The sequence below is a fragment of the Trichoderma aggressivum genome (genome assembly GCF_033847375.1).
Source record: "Trichoderma aggressivum f. europaeum strain CBS 100526 chromosome Unknown scaffold_049, whole genome shotgun sequence".
NCBI lineage: Eukaryota > Fungi > Ascomycota > Sordariomycetes > Hypocreales > Hypocreaceae > Trichoderma > Trichoderma aggressivum.
Window position 1 is genome coordinate 245,457 of NW_026946415.1, and position 20,503 is coordinate 265,959.

A 20,503-nucleotide genomic window follows, 5' to 3' on the forward strand; every position below is an offset into this window, starting at 1 on the left:
AGCCGCAGCTCAACGCTTGGGACGAGGCAAATAGGTGGGTTTATAACTCTTATTATTATATAAACCTACATGTAGGTATTAACTTATTATACTTCGCTTAGAAAGAAGGATTTCTTCTCAGGCGGATAAATACCCCGCCTCCCAGCTCTCCCTCGCCACCACCTCCTAGCTCCCCATTACTACCGCTTTCTACTGAAATAAAGTAACATGAAGCTTTCCCTACCTTACCTTTATATATAATGGCTAAATGAAAAAAAAAATGGGCTTACAAAACGACAATGCGAGCTTATTAGCTATGAAGCTGTTTTTGGCTAGACACAAAAAATGTGAGTTTTTAACCTATAATTGTCATTCTATAATTATACCAACTAGATCACAGGGTTCCTTATGTTTACTGTGGAGTTGCTTGCGTTGGGGCTGTTTCTACTGTTGAGGTGGGGATTCACTATTTCGCTACTCTGAAGCAAGCTATTCATCCAGCATCCCAGCGGCGTGACGTTCAAGTGTCAGAATGAGATGCGAGGAAAGATCTTTTATTTTAGTGTCTCGGTAGTTAGCTCCTCAAACCATCAACGACTATTAACGACTATTACTACTTTCTCTACGTTCAGCTACTATCAGCTACTATCAGCTGCTTTCAGCTACTTTCATTACTATTAGCTAGTATCAGCTAGTATCAGCTAGTATCAGCTAGTATCAGCTACTATTGCTCCATGTCTTTAGCATCTGCTATTGCACTTATCTATAATGTAGATAATAAAAGGACTCTCGTGCAACCTTTATTACTAAAAGCAAGTGATAAGCATATTATTCTTCATTTCATCAAAGAAAATATATTTGGCGATGCCTCAACCGTATTCGCGTTGCCAAAAAGACGAAGAAGAAGCATAAGGGATAGCATCTATTGATCAAAAAGTAACGGATTCACTTCTCCAACGCTTGCCATGTGCTTAGCTAAATCTTCATGTAGCTTTAGTAGCAGCGCTCTGCCGGGCAGGCAAGCGATGGGGAAAGATTAAGCGAGTCCATTCGTTGACGCTAGTTACTGCATCAAGTTCATCTTGGGCCATTAAGACAGATGATTCCATATACAAATGAAGTCTTCTCAAGCTCCGTATCTCGCAAGCCCAGTCTAGAGAGCAACCGAAGTCATGCTGCAACCACCAATAGAGCGGCTGCCCTCGCCAAAATCGGCACCCAACACAACACGCCCAACTCGCTTGTTATACAGGCAAAGTAGCGAAAATGGCTACCGTCGATATCGATGTAGTTTATACATGTAGGCTGAGGTAACAGTGAGTCATCGTATCTCCGATACTCTCATGGACATCCCACCCGTTCCAATAGAAGAAAGCCTTGGGCATGTTCTCGCTCTTCCACACTAAATCCATCAATTTCAGTAGTTCGGTTGCAAGTGTTGATAGCGCCATGTGGGGTGGCGATGTTAGCGAGCTAGACAAGATGATTGGTTGTGTCTCTGGCATGTCGGGGTCAGATCCATTTACGTCACATCATCAATCGCCATTTACTGGATGAAGATGATGAATTTTGGGCAGTAAACACACGATGGCAGTGGTGTGGAGTTGCTACAGCCATGAGCCTTCCAGTGATCACTTGTATTAAAGGACCTACGACTTTCAGTAATAAGATGAAATCCTCTTTGTGAGAGATACACTATACCAGCGGTTAGAGCGATCCACGACGCTGACAATCTTCAATACGTATCTCTTTGCTTAGCTCCCATCAAGCTAACACTGCCGCCAAGATGCTGTCACAACGAGCCATGTCCAACATTCAGCCCAACGATATCAAAGTATCATGGGTAAGGGTTCATCCAATGCCTACGACGTGCATACCAATCCATCGGGAATCGTGTCTCTAGGGGTGGCAGAAAACAGATTGATGTAAGACTATGCAAACTTGAACGGGTTCACTGTGTTGGCCTTGTCTTATCTGTATCACAGGCACGACGAAATAGCCTCGCACATCAACTCTCACTTGTCCATCACCAAGAGGTCTCTCACATATGGCGACGGTTCCGTTGGCTCAGACCGATTACGCCAAAGCATCGCCGACTTCATGAATAACACAGCTTTCCGCCCAAGAAGACCCCTTGAACTGAAGCAAGTCACAGTCCTCGCAGGTGTATCCTCAGTAATTGACTGCCTTGCTTTCTGCCTCTGCGAATTTGGCGAGGGAATCTTACTCGGCCGTCCGACGTACGTGGGATTCATTAGTGATCTTGTCAATCGTGCCGGCGTGAAGCCTGTTCTCGTCGATTTCGAGTGTCAGCCAAAGCCAACTCACCCTACGTCACTAGAGGCTGTAAAGTGCTACGAGGAGGCCTTGGTACAGTCCATTCAAAACGGGACGCCTGTGAGAGCGCTGCTGTTATGCCATCCGCATAACCCTTTTGGAGTGTGTTATGAACCCCATGTGCTTGAAGCTTACCTCAGGTTATGCGCAAAGTACAAGATACACTTGATCAGGTAGGTGGAACATTTATTAACAGTACACCGGGCACTTACTGAGCATGTTCAAGTGACGAAGTATATGCAAATTCCATCTTTGCAAGCAGAGACTTTCCCACCCCACCAAGATTCACTTCCATCCTCACCTTTGACATTGAGAAATACATCGACCCGTCTCTAGTTCATTGTCTCTATGGTATGAGCAAGGCAAGTTTTCATCCTTCCGACTGCTACATCTCTGTCTCTGACAATACCCCCAGGACTTCTGCTCTAATGGGATCAGACTTGGTGCCTTTGTATCTCAGGCAAATCCCGACTTGCATGCTGCCATACGTGCGGTATCGTGAGTATTTTACACGCCTTTCTTTTTGTAGAATACATGGACTGAATTGGCGATTCGCAGGAAATTCGCTTGGCCATCATCCTTGGCCGACGCAGCTTGGTGTGGCATTTTGAACGATGCAGACTTTCTAAGTACCTATTTTGATACACTCACTCAAAGATTATCCGCCGCTTATGAGCATTGCATTGCGCTCTTGAAGCAGCACGACATACCATATGTGCCGGCGTAAGTCTGCAATTGCAATTGAGCATCGCCAATTTTACACAATTCTGACTGGTATCAGGCACGCTGGGCCGTTTATCTGGGTCGACTTATCGAAACATCTCTCTTCTCCTACAGTAGAGGCCGAGCGAGATTTGGCGTGGAGAATGATTGACAACAAGGTTTGGATAGCTACTGGAGAGGCATATCGCTCAGAACGACCGGGGTGGTTCCGGATCACTTTTGCTGTTGACGAGGCAGAGCTTGAGCTGGGGATTCAGCGGTGAGTAAAAATAATGGTATCTACGTAAATGACTTTGCTAACATGTTTCGGCAACAGAGTGGTAGAATCTTTAAATTGGAAAAAAAAATTGCAAGAAGAGGATTATCATGCTTCATCAATTATACATGGCCATATCAAGTCTGTAGCTACCAACTTATGACGCTGTTGGCATAGGTTAGAAGGCTCCGTCACTTTGCCTACAGACGTTCATTCTTTTTCATTAATTCAATAGTGGTTTAATACCTGAGTTCCGTTTGCCCGTTATGTGGCGTTGCTTTCTTGTAGTCCATGGTTCATTGATACCTCGATGCTACATGACGGCACACAAAGACACGAAGCTCCTTAAACCTAGACATCATTACCCACTGCTTTCGAAAATGTTTATTTGCGTGTTCTTACGTGCTCCCAACCTACCGAACTCCGGATATCTGTCAGACAGAAAGAGCATTACGATGTTACCAATGGCCCGTCCCGTTTCTTACTCCTCAAGATCCACTCATAGGAAGGGAACACTGAATTGTCTCAGACCTCAGACAAGACCTCACTCTCATAATTTCAGGGCGGCCTTTGACTAATATCAGTGCTACCTGGTCCTGTACAACTCAGTTGTGTCACAATTCATCCCCTCGTTTTCCTTGACATTGCGTCTGGATGTCGCGATTCGATACCATGGCAGCACTTTTGCATGGAGACGAGAAACAAGCGCCTCCAGATGAGAGCACTATGGTTACAGAGATTGTTGACATGCACGCTGTGACAAGGGCTCAGGACAGCATATTGGATACAGTCAATGCAAAGTATACCAAAGATGAATACAAGTGTGTCCTCAAAAAGATTGATCGCATTCTTTTGCCGCTCATGTGGCTATGCTACGGCACCCAACAGGCAGATAAAACGGCCGTCTCTACGCAAGCAACGTTTGGAATGATCAATGACATGGGACTGGCCGGTCAGCAATTATCGTGTGAGTGGTATTCGTGACGAATGACGAATCTGTAGTACGTGGCTATGATTGCTGATAATGTCTCCTAATAGGGTTGACGACTGCGTTCTATATTGCCTATTTCGTCGGCGAAACTCCCGGGAACTACTTGATGCAGCGATTCAGCGTGAACAAGACACTATTTATCTGCATGTTTTGCTGGAGCGTCGTTGTCCTCTGCATCGCATTTGTACAGGATTTTGCCCAAGTTGCAGCTCTGCGGTCGTTGCAAGGCCTTTCGAATGCACAATTTCCCCTGCTTTTCTTCTCATCACGGCATCCTTCTACGTCAGTCAAGAGCATACCATGCGATCCATCATTTGGTCAACGGCGAACAGTGGTTTTGACATTATAGCGCAATTAGCCATGTACGGAATCGGTAACGTTGCCAAGAGACACGAAAGCACTCTTGGCTCATGGCGGTGGATTAGTATTTTTCTGGGATCGTGGACGATGCTCTTATCGCTTGTGGCACTGTTCTTTGTAGGAACACCTAACGAAGTTGGATGGCTATCCAGAAAGGAGAAGCATATTGTTGCTACAAGAATCGCCAATAACCAGACCGGATCTGACAGTCACCGTACATGGTGTTGGAGCCAGGTTCAAGATACTCTCAAAGACCCGCAGACTTACGTCTTCTTTTTTACAGTTATTGCTGCCGGGGATACCTTTTGGTGGAACGGCGGCATTTGGCAATCTCATCTTTATCTCGTTTGGGTTTACAAATCTGGAAACGATAGTCAAGGGCATCATTCCATTAGATCTTCTAGCTATTGCGTGGATGTTACTCGGCGGAGTTTGGTCGCTAAAGAAGCCTCGAACTAGATGTAGGATCAAAATTGCCTATTCACAGCTACACTTCTGCCAACTAAAATGACTTAGTGTTCCTCATGATAGGCTCAACTATCCCGTCATTTGTCGGCACGTTGACCTTGGGACTGTTGCCCAAGGAAGGCTTATTATGGACTCGATGGGGTCTCTATCTTATGATGGCAACAGGCCGACTACCGGCATTGCTCATTTGGTCATTGCTACCATCCAATGTTGCCGGGAGAACTAAAAAGTCCGTCACCAGCGCCATCATGTTCATTGCAGTTTGCATTGGCAACGCTATTGGGTCCCAGACGTTTCGAGCTGAATGGGCGCCCAGATATGTCCCTGCACTTGTTATATGCGGCATCATGTATGCAGTGCAGTGCATTATGTTCGTTCTGTGGCGATTACACTGTAAGTTCTTCCTTATATAACAATGTTCATCCACTAACGTAATAGTAAGATGTATCCCAGAACAGAAGACGGGCCAAAAAGGTCGCAGAGATGGGAATGACGCCGGAAGAATCCATATACCGAGGTAAAATTAACGGAGAGTCTGATATGACAGATTAGCAGAACATTCACTTCAGATATAATTTGTAAGAGACATGTTTTAGAGGCAAGATGAGTTGATTTGGCTGGAATCTGTTCCATTCCCAAGAATGACTACACTATAATAAGTGTTACTATGGCGATGGCATACTTAATGCAATCTTTATCTCTAGCGGAGGATGCTGGTCAAAATTTTAGCTACTGTTATTATTGTTGCCAGTTCAACTACTTCCTCAGCTCAATATGACACCATTATTGAGGCAGCAATATGTTTACGAATCCATAAGACGTACAATTCAGATACGTGACCCCTGCAATACATATATTTAGACCATATCACTCAGCAAGACGACACATGTGGCTTCATTCATGATTACTGAACGCTATTTAATAATTACTAAACAGCTCAGGTAGGTTTTGCACTGTGCTCATACTGTCTCTCCTCGATAATGAAGAGCACTGTGTGTCGTGTTATATGTATTGTTATTCCATAAGAGCTCACTGTATCTTGCACAACTCCTTTGTCATCTTCCTCAAGGTGGCTTCAATGGGTCCAACAAGATTACCAATCCAAACATTTTCCAAGGCACGTAGCTCGGAAGGATTCTTCAGCCTCTCAGAGTTATACTGGATCGGCGTCTTGCGACATTACAAAGTGGTTTCAAATGGTGTGCTAATTTTATAACTCCATGGAACGCGCGTATCATTTTGTCATTAGGATAAACAGAGTTGTGGTGTTGGTGGGGATAGGAGAGATGTGTGCTATTACAGCTTCAACATTCAGGTTAGGTAATGTGAGTGATGAATAAAGAAGCAGAAGATGAACGTGTTTTACTCTTTGTGATGTATGAAAGCAATCTTACAGCAAAGATTGATGGTTAGTGGTTGTTAGCAAATATCTACGAAATACTGGGGAGTGCTTGATTCTTACTGAGGATCATGTCTTTACCCATTCTGGCACTTGTGAGGAGTAACAGGCAGCAATACACGCAATGCATCATCTGTACCACGCTATTCTTGGTGGAAGCAACACGCAATAGGTGATTCAACCTATGCACAGAATGATGAAACTGTTTATTAATCTTAGAAGACAGTTGTTAACAGCAACAGAAACCAGGGTTGCACGGATGGTAGGCTCAATTGTCAATTGCTATAGTGGTAACACATTACTTCGCACATGGCTGAAACTCAGTTCCAATGGCTGAGTCTCTCCACACTATCCAGCGTTAAACTCTGGCTTAAATGTATCCGACGTTCATTAAAACGTATACTAATCACCCAAATAGGCAAGATAGATTACCATGGGGGTTTCTCAGATTGTCAAAGATGGAGCCAGGCGTTGCATCCGCCCAACCCATGTTCTTGAATACTCGTGTTGTATAAATACAATGCCAGAGACATGATATCAGATGTCCTCATCATCACCTCTTATTGTCTTACAACAAGCTATAAACTTACAGATACTTTAAACTTCAAACCCGCAACTCCAACAGCAATCAGTCTCACAATGGCTCCAATTCTCATCACTGGCGCCACGGGCTCTACTGGACGCGCTACAATCAAGTGTCTGTTACAGAAAGGTCTTTCTGTGCGTGCATTTGTCCACAAAGAGGATGATCGCTCGCGCCAGCTTGAAGCTCAAGGCGCTGAAGTCGTTGTTGGAGATCTCCTTGATTTGCGTTCAGTCCGACGCGCATTCAAGGGCGTCAAGAGAGCTTATTTTGTGTATCCTGTAGCGCCAGGGCTCATCGATGCAACTACTATTTTTGCTCAAGCGGCTAAAGAGGCCGAAGCCGAATACATCGTCAACATGTCTCAAATTGTTGCGAGATCCGAAGTCCCCAGCAATGCTTCCACTAACCACTGGCTTTCGGAGCGAGTTTTTGACTGGGCTGGCACGCCTGTCACGCATCTGCAACCAACGGTTTTCCACGAATGGCTCATCTTTGCTAGCAAACTGATCAGGGAAGAAGATCGCTTCGCCGTTACTTTTAGCCCAACGGGCAAATTTGCTTCAGTCTCTACTGAGGACATTGGAGAGTTGACCGCCACGCTGCTTGAGAACCCTGCCGGCCATGAGGGACAGTCATATCCAGTGGTTGGTCCTACCGAGTTGACGCCGCCTGAGATTGCCAATGTTCTGTCGAAGCAGCTTGGAAGAGAAATTCGCTACGAGCAAGTCAAGGCCAGCGTCTTGATTGGGTCATTCTCGCCCGTTGAAATGCCGTACCTGGAGCAGCATTTCAACGCGGCGGGCGAGATGCATCGTGATGGTCTTATGGCTGGTACTAACGATTTGTTTGAGAAGATTATTGGCCACCCATCACAGAGCATGGAGGAGTTTATCGTGCAGAATAAATCGATCTGGGAGAAAGACGGGGGGGATAAATCTTTCTCGAAGAGCAGGTAGAATAGGTGGACGAAGGCTTGATAGTACCGTCAAGAAATAGTTTATAGTCCATACGCTATCCAAGCTCAATTAACTGTATGTTTGTCACAGCACTCTGAACACTAGCATTTCATGGCATTTCTGTTTAGCACAACGGTTACTTATCTTTGTAAAGCCCTGATTTAAGTAAGATGTATTCTCAAGATTATAGCATAGGCCCATAATATATGAGCTAAGGTGTGATTGCAATAAGCTAACCTTGCATCTTAATCCTTCTTGACCTGGCCCTGCGTCAAATGCTATTACCCTGAGCGGTGCAATGCATGTCATTGATAATCGGCCTCATAACCGCATTGCGACGTGGACTCTCTCGGAGAATCCCTCGCAGCCCTCAGGTATTCCTGCCTCACTCAAGGTCGGGAAAAATTCCTGTGTAAAGTCGATTTCTCTTGTCGGACAGATCTTAAGACGGCTATACAAGGATGTTTCAAGAAGATACCGAGAGACGATCCCATCATCTTGCAACCAACTCCTCACGATGTGGGAGCAAGGTCCAACAAGAATGTCACGTATGGCGATGATGAGTTGGGTAGCATCCATCTAAACGACCTCTGCAGCGTCACATTTAGAACGAACTATTTCGAGTGGCGAAAACACTAGACGATAGCTTAGCCGTTTAAGCAGGGACTATAGGTTTACCTAGTATCGAGTTCTAAATAAGCAATACATCAACCAGCTTTTATTTATCAAAACATATATTCCACCACAGTGCTACAGAGTTGCGTAGCTAGAAGTTTCGAAGGGCTGAGTAAGATCTGTCGCGTTTGCACCATAGGACGAGGCTTCCAGTGAGGGGGTGTCACACCATTTGTGCCGCCGCAATCTGTAACTGGTGCTTAAGAGAGTTGCAGAAATTAGCGATTGATCAATAAGATGGAGCATAGAAATCAGGTTACAAAGAGCCTTGTGATAGCACACAAAGAAATGCCTCATCGACTGCTGCTTGTATCTATGTGATGACAAAGAAACACGCGGCTTGTGATGAGCCTTGCAGCGTTGTACGACGTATTGTAACAAACAAACCGGAGGAAGACCCACATTCAACAAAATTCTATATAACACCATCACATAGCCTTTCATTCGAACGATTGCTTAATCTCCAATTCATACGGAGTACCTATTCTCCACGTTAAAATATCATTCATATCAAAGCAGCTCTTTCTAGTGCAATGGCAGACGATGGTTCAGAGATACAACTAAACACCGGATGTGTTGACAAAGATCAAATATCTCACACTGACAATCCGTCAACTTTTCTGTCTTCTAAAACCTGGAGTGACTGGTCATCAGAGTCCAGAACAACAAAGCGCGGATCCAGACTGATCTCCATTTCATTAGACCCATCTGACATCAAATTTGAGTACGATACCAAATGGCAGTTTCGAGATGTTAGAAATGGCAAAACTGATATTATATAGTGTAATTACTGTTCACGGTATACGCGACGATTATAAAACCGCCTGGAAAAGAGAGGACGGGACACGATGGATCTTGGATACTTTGCTTGATCAAATACCGATCAGAGAGGTCGACTACGGGTACGATATCGATGAAGACGCAAGGATCTATGAGCCTAGTGGCATTGAATTCCATGCGGAAGATCTCCTTGCGGAATATTTTCGACTTCGCCATCCGCGAGGAACAGTAAGACACGATTAGACAACCTTTCTTTCAGACAGATTGTTGGTTCGCCATCTCAGAGGCAGCTCGGGCGGGCCACAGCACCATATTTGGCACACTACTGCGTCATGTGTCAGTGGACCAAGAAGAGCTCAAATACGCGCTGTGTTGGGCAGCTAGCCAAGGAAACCCGGATACCGTCAAAGCTCTAGCCAAGGAAACCCGGATACCGTCAAAGCTCTTGTTGATAAAGTACCGGATTTGAAGACCTTCGAGTGACCGGAGGACTTATTCCATCGAGCCTCTTCTATTGGACTTGATAGTCTCCTCACAACCATACTACAATCTACATGTAGTGATGATGTTGATGAGTTTAGGGAAATCTATATGCCGACAGCAATCAGTAATGCAGTGCTATGGAACCGTGTTTCTTCCATGGAGATTCTGCTGGCATCCGATTCTAAGCCAGATTTGACGAGGAGCGATCTGGGTAAAGCCTCTGCCATTGCCTTGGCTGTCGGTTGTGGATCCCCTCAAACAGTCAAACTAATCTTAGAAAAGAGCACAACCATGAAGGACGACTCAAAGTCCGATTTGATTCAAATGGCAATCGATAACTACAAACACAAAGTATTAACGTTGCTCATCAAATCTGGTATCGAGTTTGTGAGTGGCGAAGAAAACGAGGCTGGCAAGCTCTCCGTAAGGCCGCATCTACTCTTCGCCGCTACACACGGTGCGACAGAATGTGTCCGGATTTTACTGAGCTATGCGGTTAAGCCGGACATCTTGAGCACAGTCAGTTCGGCTCTGTACGGGGCCGTTGAGAACGGATATACTGACATTGCCCGTATATTGCTCCAGTATGAACCAAACCAAGACTTTAACGTGCAACCTCCTGACAAGCCTATGCTTTTAACGGTGGCAATCGAGACTGGAGACTCTGAGTTCGTATCAATGTTGATCCAACACGGCGCCGAGGTTAACGCTCTTGACACATATTTTGTGAACATAAAGACACCGCTTTCAAGAGCTTTCTATGGATGCCATTTGGACATCGCGAAGCTCCTAGTTCAGAACGGAGCAGACATCAATCACTCCGACGGTGTTTCATATCCTCCGCTAATCGCCGCCCTCTTTCATGGCGGCAGTGAATCGGCTGAATACATACTGCAAGACGAAAAAGTTGATGTCAACCAAGTAGGTCCTGATGGCCTAACTGCACTCATCGCTGCTGTCAAATATCCCACCATCGTCCAAGAGTTACTCTCAAAAGGCCTTCCTATCGACCACGATAGCATCCTGGGGACTGCACTCTCCAGGGCTACGCAACTCAATCTGCCCGAGACAGTTGAAGCTCTCATCAAACATAATGCTAAGCCTGATCTGGAATGTCAGCACCCTGGAAAAGATATTTCCTGGGATACACAGCTCTCCAGATAGCCTGCTTCTTCCGTCATTCGAAATGCGTCAAGCTTCTGCTAGATGCTGGGGCCAATGCCTATTTTCGAAATAATAACGGCGACAATGCACTTGATATCCTGCTAGCCGGGGACCAAGGCTACAGACAAGCTGAAGAGTGTTTCAGGCTACTGCTGTCTAATCGCAATGGTAGTAATGCGGGTCATGTCAACGAGAAGCGCCAGACCCTGCTCCATTTCATCCAGAGAAGGACAAGAGTTTCAATCGTCGAGCTACTACTAGCCTCGGCGGTGGTCCCAATTGACACTCAGGATGAAGATGGATATACACCACTGGCTATCGCCGTCAGAGAGCAAAACCTAAGTGCTGCCAGGTATCTTGTTAGGTGTGGGGCCAATGTCAACATATTTGGACCTGATTTTGGCAGCATCTTACATATAGTCGTCGTTAACGGCGATCTGAGCATTGTTAAATTTCTCGTTGATGCTGGGGCCGATCGCGAGGCAGTTGATCCCAAGTACGGCAAGTCGTTATTATACACTGCATTCGATATTGAAGACGACTGGGGCCTCGAGAAAATGGTCAAGTATCTCGTTGACGAAGTCAGGGTACCAATTAACAAATTCGGTGGTAGCCTGGGCTATCCTATCATTCGTGCAGTGGTTTTGGTCAGGCACCATGTCACGAACATCATCAGAATTATAAAGTTCTTCATCAGGCGTAAGGCTGACATCAATCTCGCTGACAGCCAAGGCAGAACTGCGCTACATATTGCCTGTTTATCACCACCCGAGTGTGTAAGAGTCCTGGTGGCGGCCGGTGCGAATGTTGACACAAGAGACAAGTATAGTCGATTGCCGATACACTTTGCGGCGGGAACGGATTCAACACATATCGTCGCGTATCTTTTGGACCAGTATAAAGATACGGATATCAATGTGGAAGATGAGGATGGTTGGACTCCTCTGATGTGGGCAGCAAGATCGGGTTCTGCAGATGTCATCACCATGTTGGTTGAGCGAGGTGCTGACGTATGGGTCTGAAGTCGTGCAAATGGCGCCGGAGGAGAGTGGTCAGCATTGAAGCTGATGAACTTTTCAGACAATCAGACAGACTTGAGGCATTTACTGGAGCCCAAGGAGCGCGTCAGAATCACCTCTGAGGGCATAGAGGAGTGGGTGATAACTTCCACAAGATTGAACCGGGAGACTGGACCTCATATTATGGCAAAAGCTGTTTTATGGTAAGCGAGCCGCCTCTTCCATGAGCCGAACCAGTTGTTAACAATACCATAACATATAGGCAATTATAGGTTGCCAGTGGAAGTGCGTCGATTGCCCAAATAACTTCTCGCTTTGCTTCAAATGTTATGATCACCGATCAAGTTTGCACGACTTAACGCACGTATTCCAGGGTATTGAACCATTGTATGGTGAGGAAGACTCAAAGGGCGATGAAGATTTCGACCTCCACGGTGACCACTAAGGCACCAGTTATGTATTGCTCGGTGTTCAGCTGATATAAGATGCCCTTGGATTGCAAAAAGGCCAAGCGTGTTTAACGAGACTGCACAATAAAAGCTAGATGGAAGAATGTTCACATGCCGTTGAAGTGTGAAATTTCATACGCCTTGAGCGAGAATGCCAATAAAAGCCAGGTGAAAGAGGGCTATCACACCCGGAGGCATTCAAAAGACGATCACTAGTAGCTGATAGTAGCACAACTAGCTGATGGTAGCTGATGGTAATGATTGTAGCTGGTATTAATTATGGCAGCTGATAGTAGCTCATTTCTCATAAAATCACTCGGCTGTCAATATCAGTAGACATTCGACAACACTGGCTTCTTTGCGTGATAATTTCTGTATGTGTTTCCCCTCGCGATCTTTGCATCTAAATATTGCGCCACAGCTTTAAGCGAAACTGCTGAAACACTGTGGTATATCACACATGTTGTAATCATGGTATAAAATTCGATGCGCCTTCATAAACAAAGCTCATGAACACATTTCACGGCCAACACTGCATGACTGAAGCATATGAGCGTACTTGGTAGTTGAACGCACAATTTCAGAGAAGCAAGTTATGCCTTCTTCATTTGCGCGAGGTATGCCTCAACGTTGATCTCCCGTAACTTGATCGCCTTTTCCTCCACCTGCTTTTCATTCTCGAGCTGATACGCCTTCATCTTGTTGAGGTATTCGGGAATGAAAGCACCCAGGCATCGAATGGCGAGGAGAGCCGCGTTGGTCGAGTTGTTGATGCCAACCGTGGCCGTCGGTACGCCTCGCTGGGAGTTTGTTAGCATCATCAAGAGCGAGGAGAGGGTTATATGATAACCGAAGAGAGAGTTCTATGAAGGGAACCGGGTGAACTTGAACTTACAGGCATCTGAACAATCGAATACAGAGAATCAACACCGTCGAGATGTGTGGCTTTGACGGGGACACCGATCACGGGCAGTGGTGTGTAAGCAGACACCATTCCGGGCAGATGAGCGGCTCCTCCAGCTGCCGCGATGATGACCTTGATGCCACGACCAGCTGCCTTTGTGGCGACGTCAGCCATCTTGGCCGGCGTGCGGTGCGCCGATGTGATGTCGACTTCCCACGGCACGCCAAATTGGTTGAGAATGTCGATGCCGGCCTTGAGCACTGGGAGGTCGGAGTCTGAGCCCATGGTTACGAGGACGAGAGGTGCCTGTGTGGCCTTGGAAACGGCTTGCTCTGGTCGAAGAGCCTTGGTGCGTGCCTGCAGTCTCTCTTGTCGAATGTCGCTAGCCATGTCAACAAGGGGCTTTGCAAACTCCTCGAGCTCTGTTATGCTGGCCACCAGACCAGTAACTGTGATGTGGCCAATCTTTCGACTGGGCTTTGACTCTTTGCCGTAGAGATGGACATAGACAGCCATCTTGTTTCCGTACATGGACTTGGCTTTCTCGACAAGATCCAGATGGGAATCGGGGTTAGCGCCCCCAAGGATATTGATCATGATACTGGAAGAGACGTAAGGCTCAATCTTGGCGGGAAGAGTTTGGTCGAGAATCGAGGTGAGCTGTGCCTTGTACTGTGACCTGGGGTGGACCGTTAGGCTTCATAGAAACACATGAAAGTGATAGGCACAGAGATGGTCAGAGTGACGGGAGAGTTGCTTACATGTACGGCACTGCTTCAATAAAAAGATGTCCCGAGTTGTGCGGTCGAGGCGCAATCTCGTTGACCAGAATTTGGTTATCTTGGGTGACAAACATCTCAACAGCAAAAATGCCTCTTCCCCACAGCTTGCCAACAACGTCGCTGGCAACCTGCTGGGCTCGCTCACAAGCAGCAGCGGGAGTTGTTCGAGGCGGCAGATAGACTCGCGAGCAGATGTTGTCTTCGTGCACCGTCTCTACTGCAGGATATGGTAGCAGGCGCTTTGTCTGACCCTCCTCGTCTTCAGTGCGGATGACGAGCACAGACAGCTCGCATTGGAAAGGAACAAACTTTTCCGCATAGCAGCTAAAGTTGCCAAACTCGGCAACAGCACGCCCCAGATCGGCTTCGTTGGAGATTTTGAGATTTCCTCTGCCGTCATAAGAATCCTTCCTAGATTTCAGCATCCAGGGATACCCAAACTTGGCAGAGACAGCCTTGAGAGAGGCGAGCATGGCGTCACCAGATCCCTCAATGGCCACCGACTCCGCAACAGGGATTCCCTGGCCGGCGAAATATGTCTTTTGCTCGTACTTGTCCTGGATCAGACGCAGCGTCTTCCAAGACGGGCAGACGGCAACCTTTGTAGTCGTGGCAATCTCTTCCAATACGGTCGTGTCGACGTGCTCCGTCTCGACGCTGAGGACGCTGCAGTGAGAGGCTAGCTCCCTAATCTTCTCTGCGTCCTTGTATGAGCCATTGATGTTGTGGCTGTTGTGGTTGATCTGCTTCGCGGGAGCGTTTTCGGCATCGAGAATCGCGATTTCGACATCGAGGGGAGCGGCGGCCTGGCACAGCATTCGGCCCAGCTGGCCGCCTCCGAGAAGGCCAATGACGGGTTTCGAGCTCATTTTCGAAATCGGTGAAGGGATTTCAAAAAGCCGTGTGAAGCTATCGTTTGGTATAATGAGCGGCAGCTCGACAGCTTGCGGGAGTTTGTCGAGATGGCAGAGGAGAAAAATGAGTAACAGCAGCTAAAAGTTTGAAGTGTTAGTCCAAGGTACAAAGATACCCCACCAATTTGCAGCCCCGCCTTACCACTATAAAATGATCATCAGTTTCAGTGAGATATCGTCACGGATTTTTGTGCGCGTAGAATGGGTTGATAATCATCATGGTCGCTTCATATATGCGATTGCAAGTCACGAGTTTGATGAAGGAGAAAAGCGTTGACTTTTTCAAAGCAAAAGATAGAGGAGCGCGACTTCTTCAAACTGGTATCACACTCCGTATCGATAGCGATATCGCTATCTGGTGCTTGCCCCGCCACAAACGTTGCGGGTGTTTATCTTATCTGTCGATCCAGCGAGGTCACGAGTAATGAGTCATCAAAATGGCCGATAAAGTGACATCATTGGGTCACTTTCGGAGAGGTACAGGTTACGCGGAACCATCCCCCGCATACGCCGCAGCCTCTAAGTCACTGAGACCTGATCTCAATCTTGTCTGGCTTAACCTGAACTGAGCATTTTATCTTCAGCTGCCAATAAACACAAACTCATTTGCTCTACATTATGAAAAGAAACCGAGAAATCCATATTAGCATCTAGGCAATTGATAACGTTCTAGATACTTCATTACATGTTCATAATTAGGGCAACCAGCAATCAAAATGTAAACTAACTAAAAGGCATGTTGGTGTAAGGCGGGATGAAGCAAAGTAAACTGCCTAAGTATAATAGCATGTGTCTTTGATGAATGTACAATATGGCAATACAGATGCGGCAGTTGGATGCTTTCAAGTTGAATCATAACGCACACCATATCGAGGAGCTTGATTCCGGGTAACATGCTGTACCCAAGGTTAAACCGCTTGGCCTCACTCTAATATAATGGGACAGTCAATCTATGTCAACATGTGCACAATATAGAACTTGAAGCTGGGACAATCTTGAAGAAGATTAATAATTCATTAGAGAAGGTGGCAATGTGCAGCTTTTTGAGCTGGGCTGTCAAATTCTTAACCGAGGATAAACTATTCGTTGTCTGATTCAGTCTCCATCTAGTCCTCAGCTAGCACTCCCACCCGCACCTTGCTACGTGTGATCCAACTCTTGCATTATCAAGCCAGTGCGGTCAACCAATACCAATAGGCATAATTGGACTTTGAACCCTAAATGCTGCCTTTTACAGCTACCAGTAATGACACTCCAAGGCTGTATCTACTAGGTAGTGATGCTCCTCTACAGCCTAGTTCGTTGCAGGCGGCAGACTTCTGAACTAACCCTGCAACTCTATAATTGAGAAAAGTCAAGATAGGCTGTTATGCGTTAGGTTGGCATATTTAGAATTTGCAAAGTTTCCAGCCACTGTTATTCACACGGCCCACATTCTAAAACATGATTGCGGTGCTTATATTCGATCTAAAGACATGGAGATTGCGCCCCGATAGAACTAGCATCTACAACCAATGCTGGAAATCAACTTCACCATCCTTCCAGAATAATATCCGGATTGATATTCATCAATGATTGGACAGCCACAGGGATTTCGGGAGACCTACAGGCACCGACTTTCCGAAAGTTTTCCATCTTTGCTGCTGTATTGGTATAAGCACTAGCTTGGTCAGCCGTCTGCTTAGAATATACCTTAATGACGACATCTCCGCATGTAAACGGCGTTATCCGCAGCGGCGCTTTGTCGGCATTCATGAAAGTTGTGTCAGCTCTGATATCGGCAGTTTCTACAATCAGGCCAACATATTTAGAGACTGCAATTAATAATATTGGTTTTATACGTATATGTATGTAGAGCAATTATTAATGTTGGTGGAAAGATAAAACTACACAAACATAAATATATATAAAGATCATCATTACAGCAACACTACGAGACTCATTAGCTCATCGCTACATCACTGCAATCACAAGTTAATTCTTCAAACAACTTCACGCCGATAGTTTTCTCATTATTACTCTATCCTTAATTCGACTCGTAAATTATCGAAAATGCAAGAACTTGTCATCTACGGCAAGCCTACCTATTCTGGCTTTGTGAGAGAAGCTGAGATTCCGTGAGCCGCTCAGTCAACTAATGATCGAGATTATCATTACTCATGACCTCCCAGAAAGCCAGGACCAAAGGATGTTCTCATCAAAGTTGCTTACACCGGTCTGAATCCAAAAGATTGGAAGGTAATATTTTTATTGAGTTGTCAACCCCGGTTTCATAAACTAACCTCGGCAGTTTACCAAAAATCGTGATCAATCAACTGCCTTCAACGTCGGTGATGATGTGTCTGGCACAGTCGAAGCTGTGGGCTCTGAAGTGTTCGAATACAAGCCGGGCGACCGTGTTGAGGGATTTCACAGAATGTTCCAGCCTCACGGCACTTATGCAGAGTATACAGTTGTCCCGGCCTCGACCACTTTCTCCCTGCCCCCTAATATTTCCCTCGAATCAGGCGCCGGGCTTCCCCTATCTTTCATGACGGCAGCCCTTGCTCTGTATCAGTATCTGGGCGTTCCCCTCCCAACAACCGTCAATGAGTCTGCTCAAAAGACACCCATCCTGATTTGGGGCGGAGCAACAGCCGTGGGCGCCTACGCTCTCCAGCTGGCCAAGCTAAGCAAGATTGGACCCATCATCACCGTTGCTGGCAATGGAATCGACTACGTTCAGTCGCTCAACGCAGCGGACCACATCATCGACTATCGAAAGGGGGATGTGACTGAGCAAATCCTTGCCGCCGCCGGGTCTGCTAAAATCAGGATTGCGTTCGACGCTGTGTCCGGACACGGCAGCTACGAGCGTATCACCGAAGTCCTTCTCGCGTCGGGCGGTGGCCACATCAACATGGTGGACCCCCCTACTGACCAGACCTGGAAGTTTCCCGAGACCATCAAGTTTACTCGCACATTCGTCTCCTCTGCCTATCACGTCTCCCACAGTTTCATCAATGAGGAACAAGCGTATGCGGATGGCGAATTTGCCTACTTCTTCTACAGATACCTGAGTCATCTGCTGGCAGAAGGCAAATTCAGGCCCCATCCTGTGGAGATTCTTCCAGATGGCTTGAACAGCATTGTCGAGGGAGTTCAGGCTTTGTACGATGGAAAGGTTAGCGCCAAGAAGCTTGTGGCACGGTAAGTCGAACGATCTCACTCTGACTGGGCAAGGGGCTAATACTGGAATTTAGCGTTGGGAAATAACTTCCACGTAAAGAAGATCGGGGTATTTGGAGTGAATCATCATGAAATAGTTAGGCTCTCCATAGTCTGGGAATGAAATATGTTCGCGCTATCAATGAGTCTAGCAGGGTTGTCTCGTATAATTTCTCTCGTGAACCATAGAGGATTACTAGAATGAAAAGGTTCTCTCCCTCTAGGTCCCATACCCAATGCTTGTACTGATATTTATAGCATGAATGACATGACATGAGGCTTGCAGAATTTTCCTTCAGTTAGTTCGTATGAGATGATAAGGGGCCAGTAACCGCCCACCCCACCTTGGGCGCGGGTCAAAGCATTGCCTGGTCATGGTACACTGCATACATACCCAGCACATAGAGAGAAAGGCGGTACGAAGTGTTGCGTAATAGATTGGCCTAAACTTCAAAGCACTTTGCCGATTATCAACCAAGAATTATGGTGTTTTTGGATCAAGCTTTTGTACCATCTTGATTTGGATGATCTTGATATTGAGCAGATCGACAGAGATGTCATCATTGACTTGGCCGACGGCTACAGCAAAATGACCATCATCCCATTGACATGTTCAGTAAAAGTAAGCTGCCCTTTTGTTCAAAGATTGGTCAACTAGAATTCGGACTGCTAGGGCCTTCATTGATATTTGGAATTGCACCAGAAACAGCACACAACTCCTATTGGTGCCCTCTTGAATCCTGCCCGAAACGCACCAATAAAACTCCAGGCATATGCGTTGTTTATTGCACTTCTACATAATGTATGTAGCCTCGTTCGCGCTTTATCGATAGAAAAATGGCACCGATACGCTGTACATTTGTGTCAGGCTCCATTCTGTGGCCTCATCTTACTAGAGTTGAAACCGGTCTACTGCCCATCCACCACGCATATCGGACTAGGTGGCGAAAAAGGATCAATATTAGTTATGGCAAACAATCAGAATCTATTCTTTTATGCGCCAACGTGGGATTATCCTCCAAACGGACCCATCAAACTCGGCAATGTCATCACCTCTGTGAAGAAACCCGAGCGGCCGCTTCATTGGGTTCCGCCTTCGGACTCAGACATCTTTTCGACGAAGAAAATGAGTGTCGAGCACACTAAGGATCAGCTACAGGGCGAGAGATTCTCTATTCTAGTGAGATTCTTCAGCATATTCGGTCTAAATGTCCGAGTTAGTATCGGACGAGAGACAAGGTAGGCCTATGTAAATGCGGGGACATGAAGGCCGACTGGGCTGGAATAGTTGCAGACGGGGATAGTTCAGCCGAATAAAGCGTCTCACTAATAAATAAATTCGCCAGCAAGGAGAACAATTTTCCTTCCATACCGTCGAAACGATGCAAATTGTTCCCACGTCGTCATACATCCAAAGTTGTGTCGAAAACGACGATGTCTGCTGCTATCTCTAAATATCCCGCCATCGTAAACTCGTCTATGTCATCACCGGCTTAAAAATAGTTACCGGCATTGAGGCCAACATGCACACGTCGCACGCTGTTCGGAGCTACCCCACCATACAGATTGACAGTGCCATACCTCATGTTGGACCAATTAGCTTTGGAGGATCCGAAGCTGGGAACATGGCTTCTAACAAAGCTGTTACAGCATTCAAGAATGGTGATGACTTCGTATTTGCGTTCCGCGTAAGTAAAGTCCTTGTGGGCAAAGGAACGGATCATGTTGTGAGCGAGGAAGATTATCGTAGGGGAGCCATGCTCGGTAATGAGAAAGAGCAGCAACGAATCAAGAGTCTATCGCATTTAGTTCTCAAGGTTGAATACCCAGATGCAGAGGACGAAGGCTATGATGCGGAAGAGTTGACTGAAGGAGAAGATGTGGTGTTTTGCGCAATTCCGAGAGAAACTAATGGCATATGATGGAACTACTTCTGAATCGACTATATCAATCCCAAATAATACCTTTATCTCTTTAGAGTCTCCAAAATCTCGTCATTAATCCTATTCAACTCCCTGCCAAACAGATTGTGGTGATTTAAACTGAGTTCGACATAGTAATAGTTGCCCCT

General features: G+C 46.2%; 6 protein-coding genes across 6 annotated transcripts; 5 read left to right on the forward strand and 1 right to left on the reverse strand.

The window, feature by feature from the left end:
- Positions 1–1,818: 1,818 nt before the first annotated feature.
- On the forward strand, positions 1,819–3,302 carry Triagg1_9171 (uncharacterized protein; the record flags this gene model as incomplete). Its single annotated transcript, XM_062904099.1, has 5 exons — positions 1,819–1,904; positions 1,965–2,376; positions 2,732–2,814; positions 2,875–3,039; positions 3,098–3,302. 5 exons carry the CDS (start codon positions 1,819–1,821, stop codon positions 3,300–3,302), a joined length of 951 nt encoding a protein of 316 aa, XP_062751944.1.
- A 647-nt stretch (positions 3,303–3,949) lies between these two features.
- Triagg1_9172 (uncharacterized protein) lies at positions 3,950–4,635 on the forward strand (the record flags this gene model as incomplete). Its single annotated transcript, XM_062904100.1, has 2 exons — positions 3,950–4,262; positions 4,334–4,635. 2 exons carry the CDS (start codon positions 3,950–3,952, stop codon positions 4,633–4,635), a joined length of 615 nt encoding a protein of 204 aa, XP_062751945.1.
- A 2,517-nt stretch (positions 4,636–7,152) lies between these two features.
- Triagg1_9173 (uncharacterized protein) lies at positions 7,153–8,055 on the forward strand (the record flags this gene model as incomplete). The annotated part of the gene is made up of 1 exon (XM_062904101.1): positions 7,153–8,055. The coding sequence occupies one exon, from the start codon at positions 7,153–7,155 to the stop codon at positions 8,053–8,055; it is 903 nt and encodes a 300-aa protein (XP_062751946.1).
- Positions 8,056–9,643: 1,588 nt separating this feature from the next.
- On the forward strand, positions 9,644–12,621 carry Triagg1_9174 (uncharacterized protein; the record flags this gene model as incomplete). Its single annotated transcript, XM_062904102.1, has 7 exons — positions 9,644–9,738; positions 10,071–11,107; positions 11,158–11,509; positions 11,564–12,167; positions 12,246–12,379; positions 12,449–12,461; positions 12,550–12,621. The coding sequence occupies 7 exons, from the start codon at positions 9,644–9,646 to the stop codon at positions 12,619–12,621; spliced, it is 2,307 nt and encodes a 768-aa protein (XP_062751947.1).
- Positions 12,622–13,218: 597 nt separating this feature from the next.
- On the reverse strand, positions 13,219–15,180 carry Triagg1_9175 (uncharacterized protein; the record flags this gene model as incomplete). Its single annotated transcript, XM_062904103.1, has 3 exons — positions 13,219–13,425; positions 13,521–14,208; positions 14,291–15,180. 3 exons carry the CDS (start codon positions 15,178–15,180, stop codon positions 13,219–13,221), a joined length of 1,785 nt encoding a protein of 594 aa, XP_062751948.1.
- A 2,097-nt stretch (positions 15,181–17,277) lies between these two features.
- On the forward strand, positions 17,278–20,354 carry Triagg1_9176 (uncharacterized protein; the record flags this gene model as incomplete). The annotated part of the gene is made up of 7 exons (XM_062904104.1): positions 17,278–17,342; positions 17,397–17,463; positions 17,516–18,414; positions 18,889–19,054; positions 19,136–19,234; positions 19,301–19,648; positions 19,998–20,354. The coding sequence occupies 7 exons, from the start codon at positions 17,278–17,280 to the stop codon at positions 20,352–20,354; spliced, it is 2,001 nt and encodes a 666-aa protein (XP_062751949.1).
- Positions 20,355–20,503: the final 149 nt, after the last annotated feature.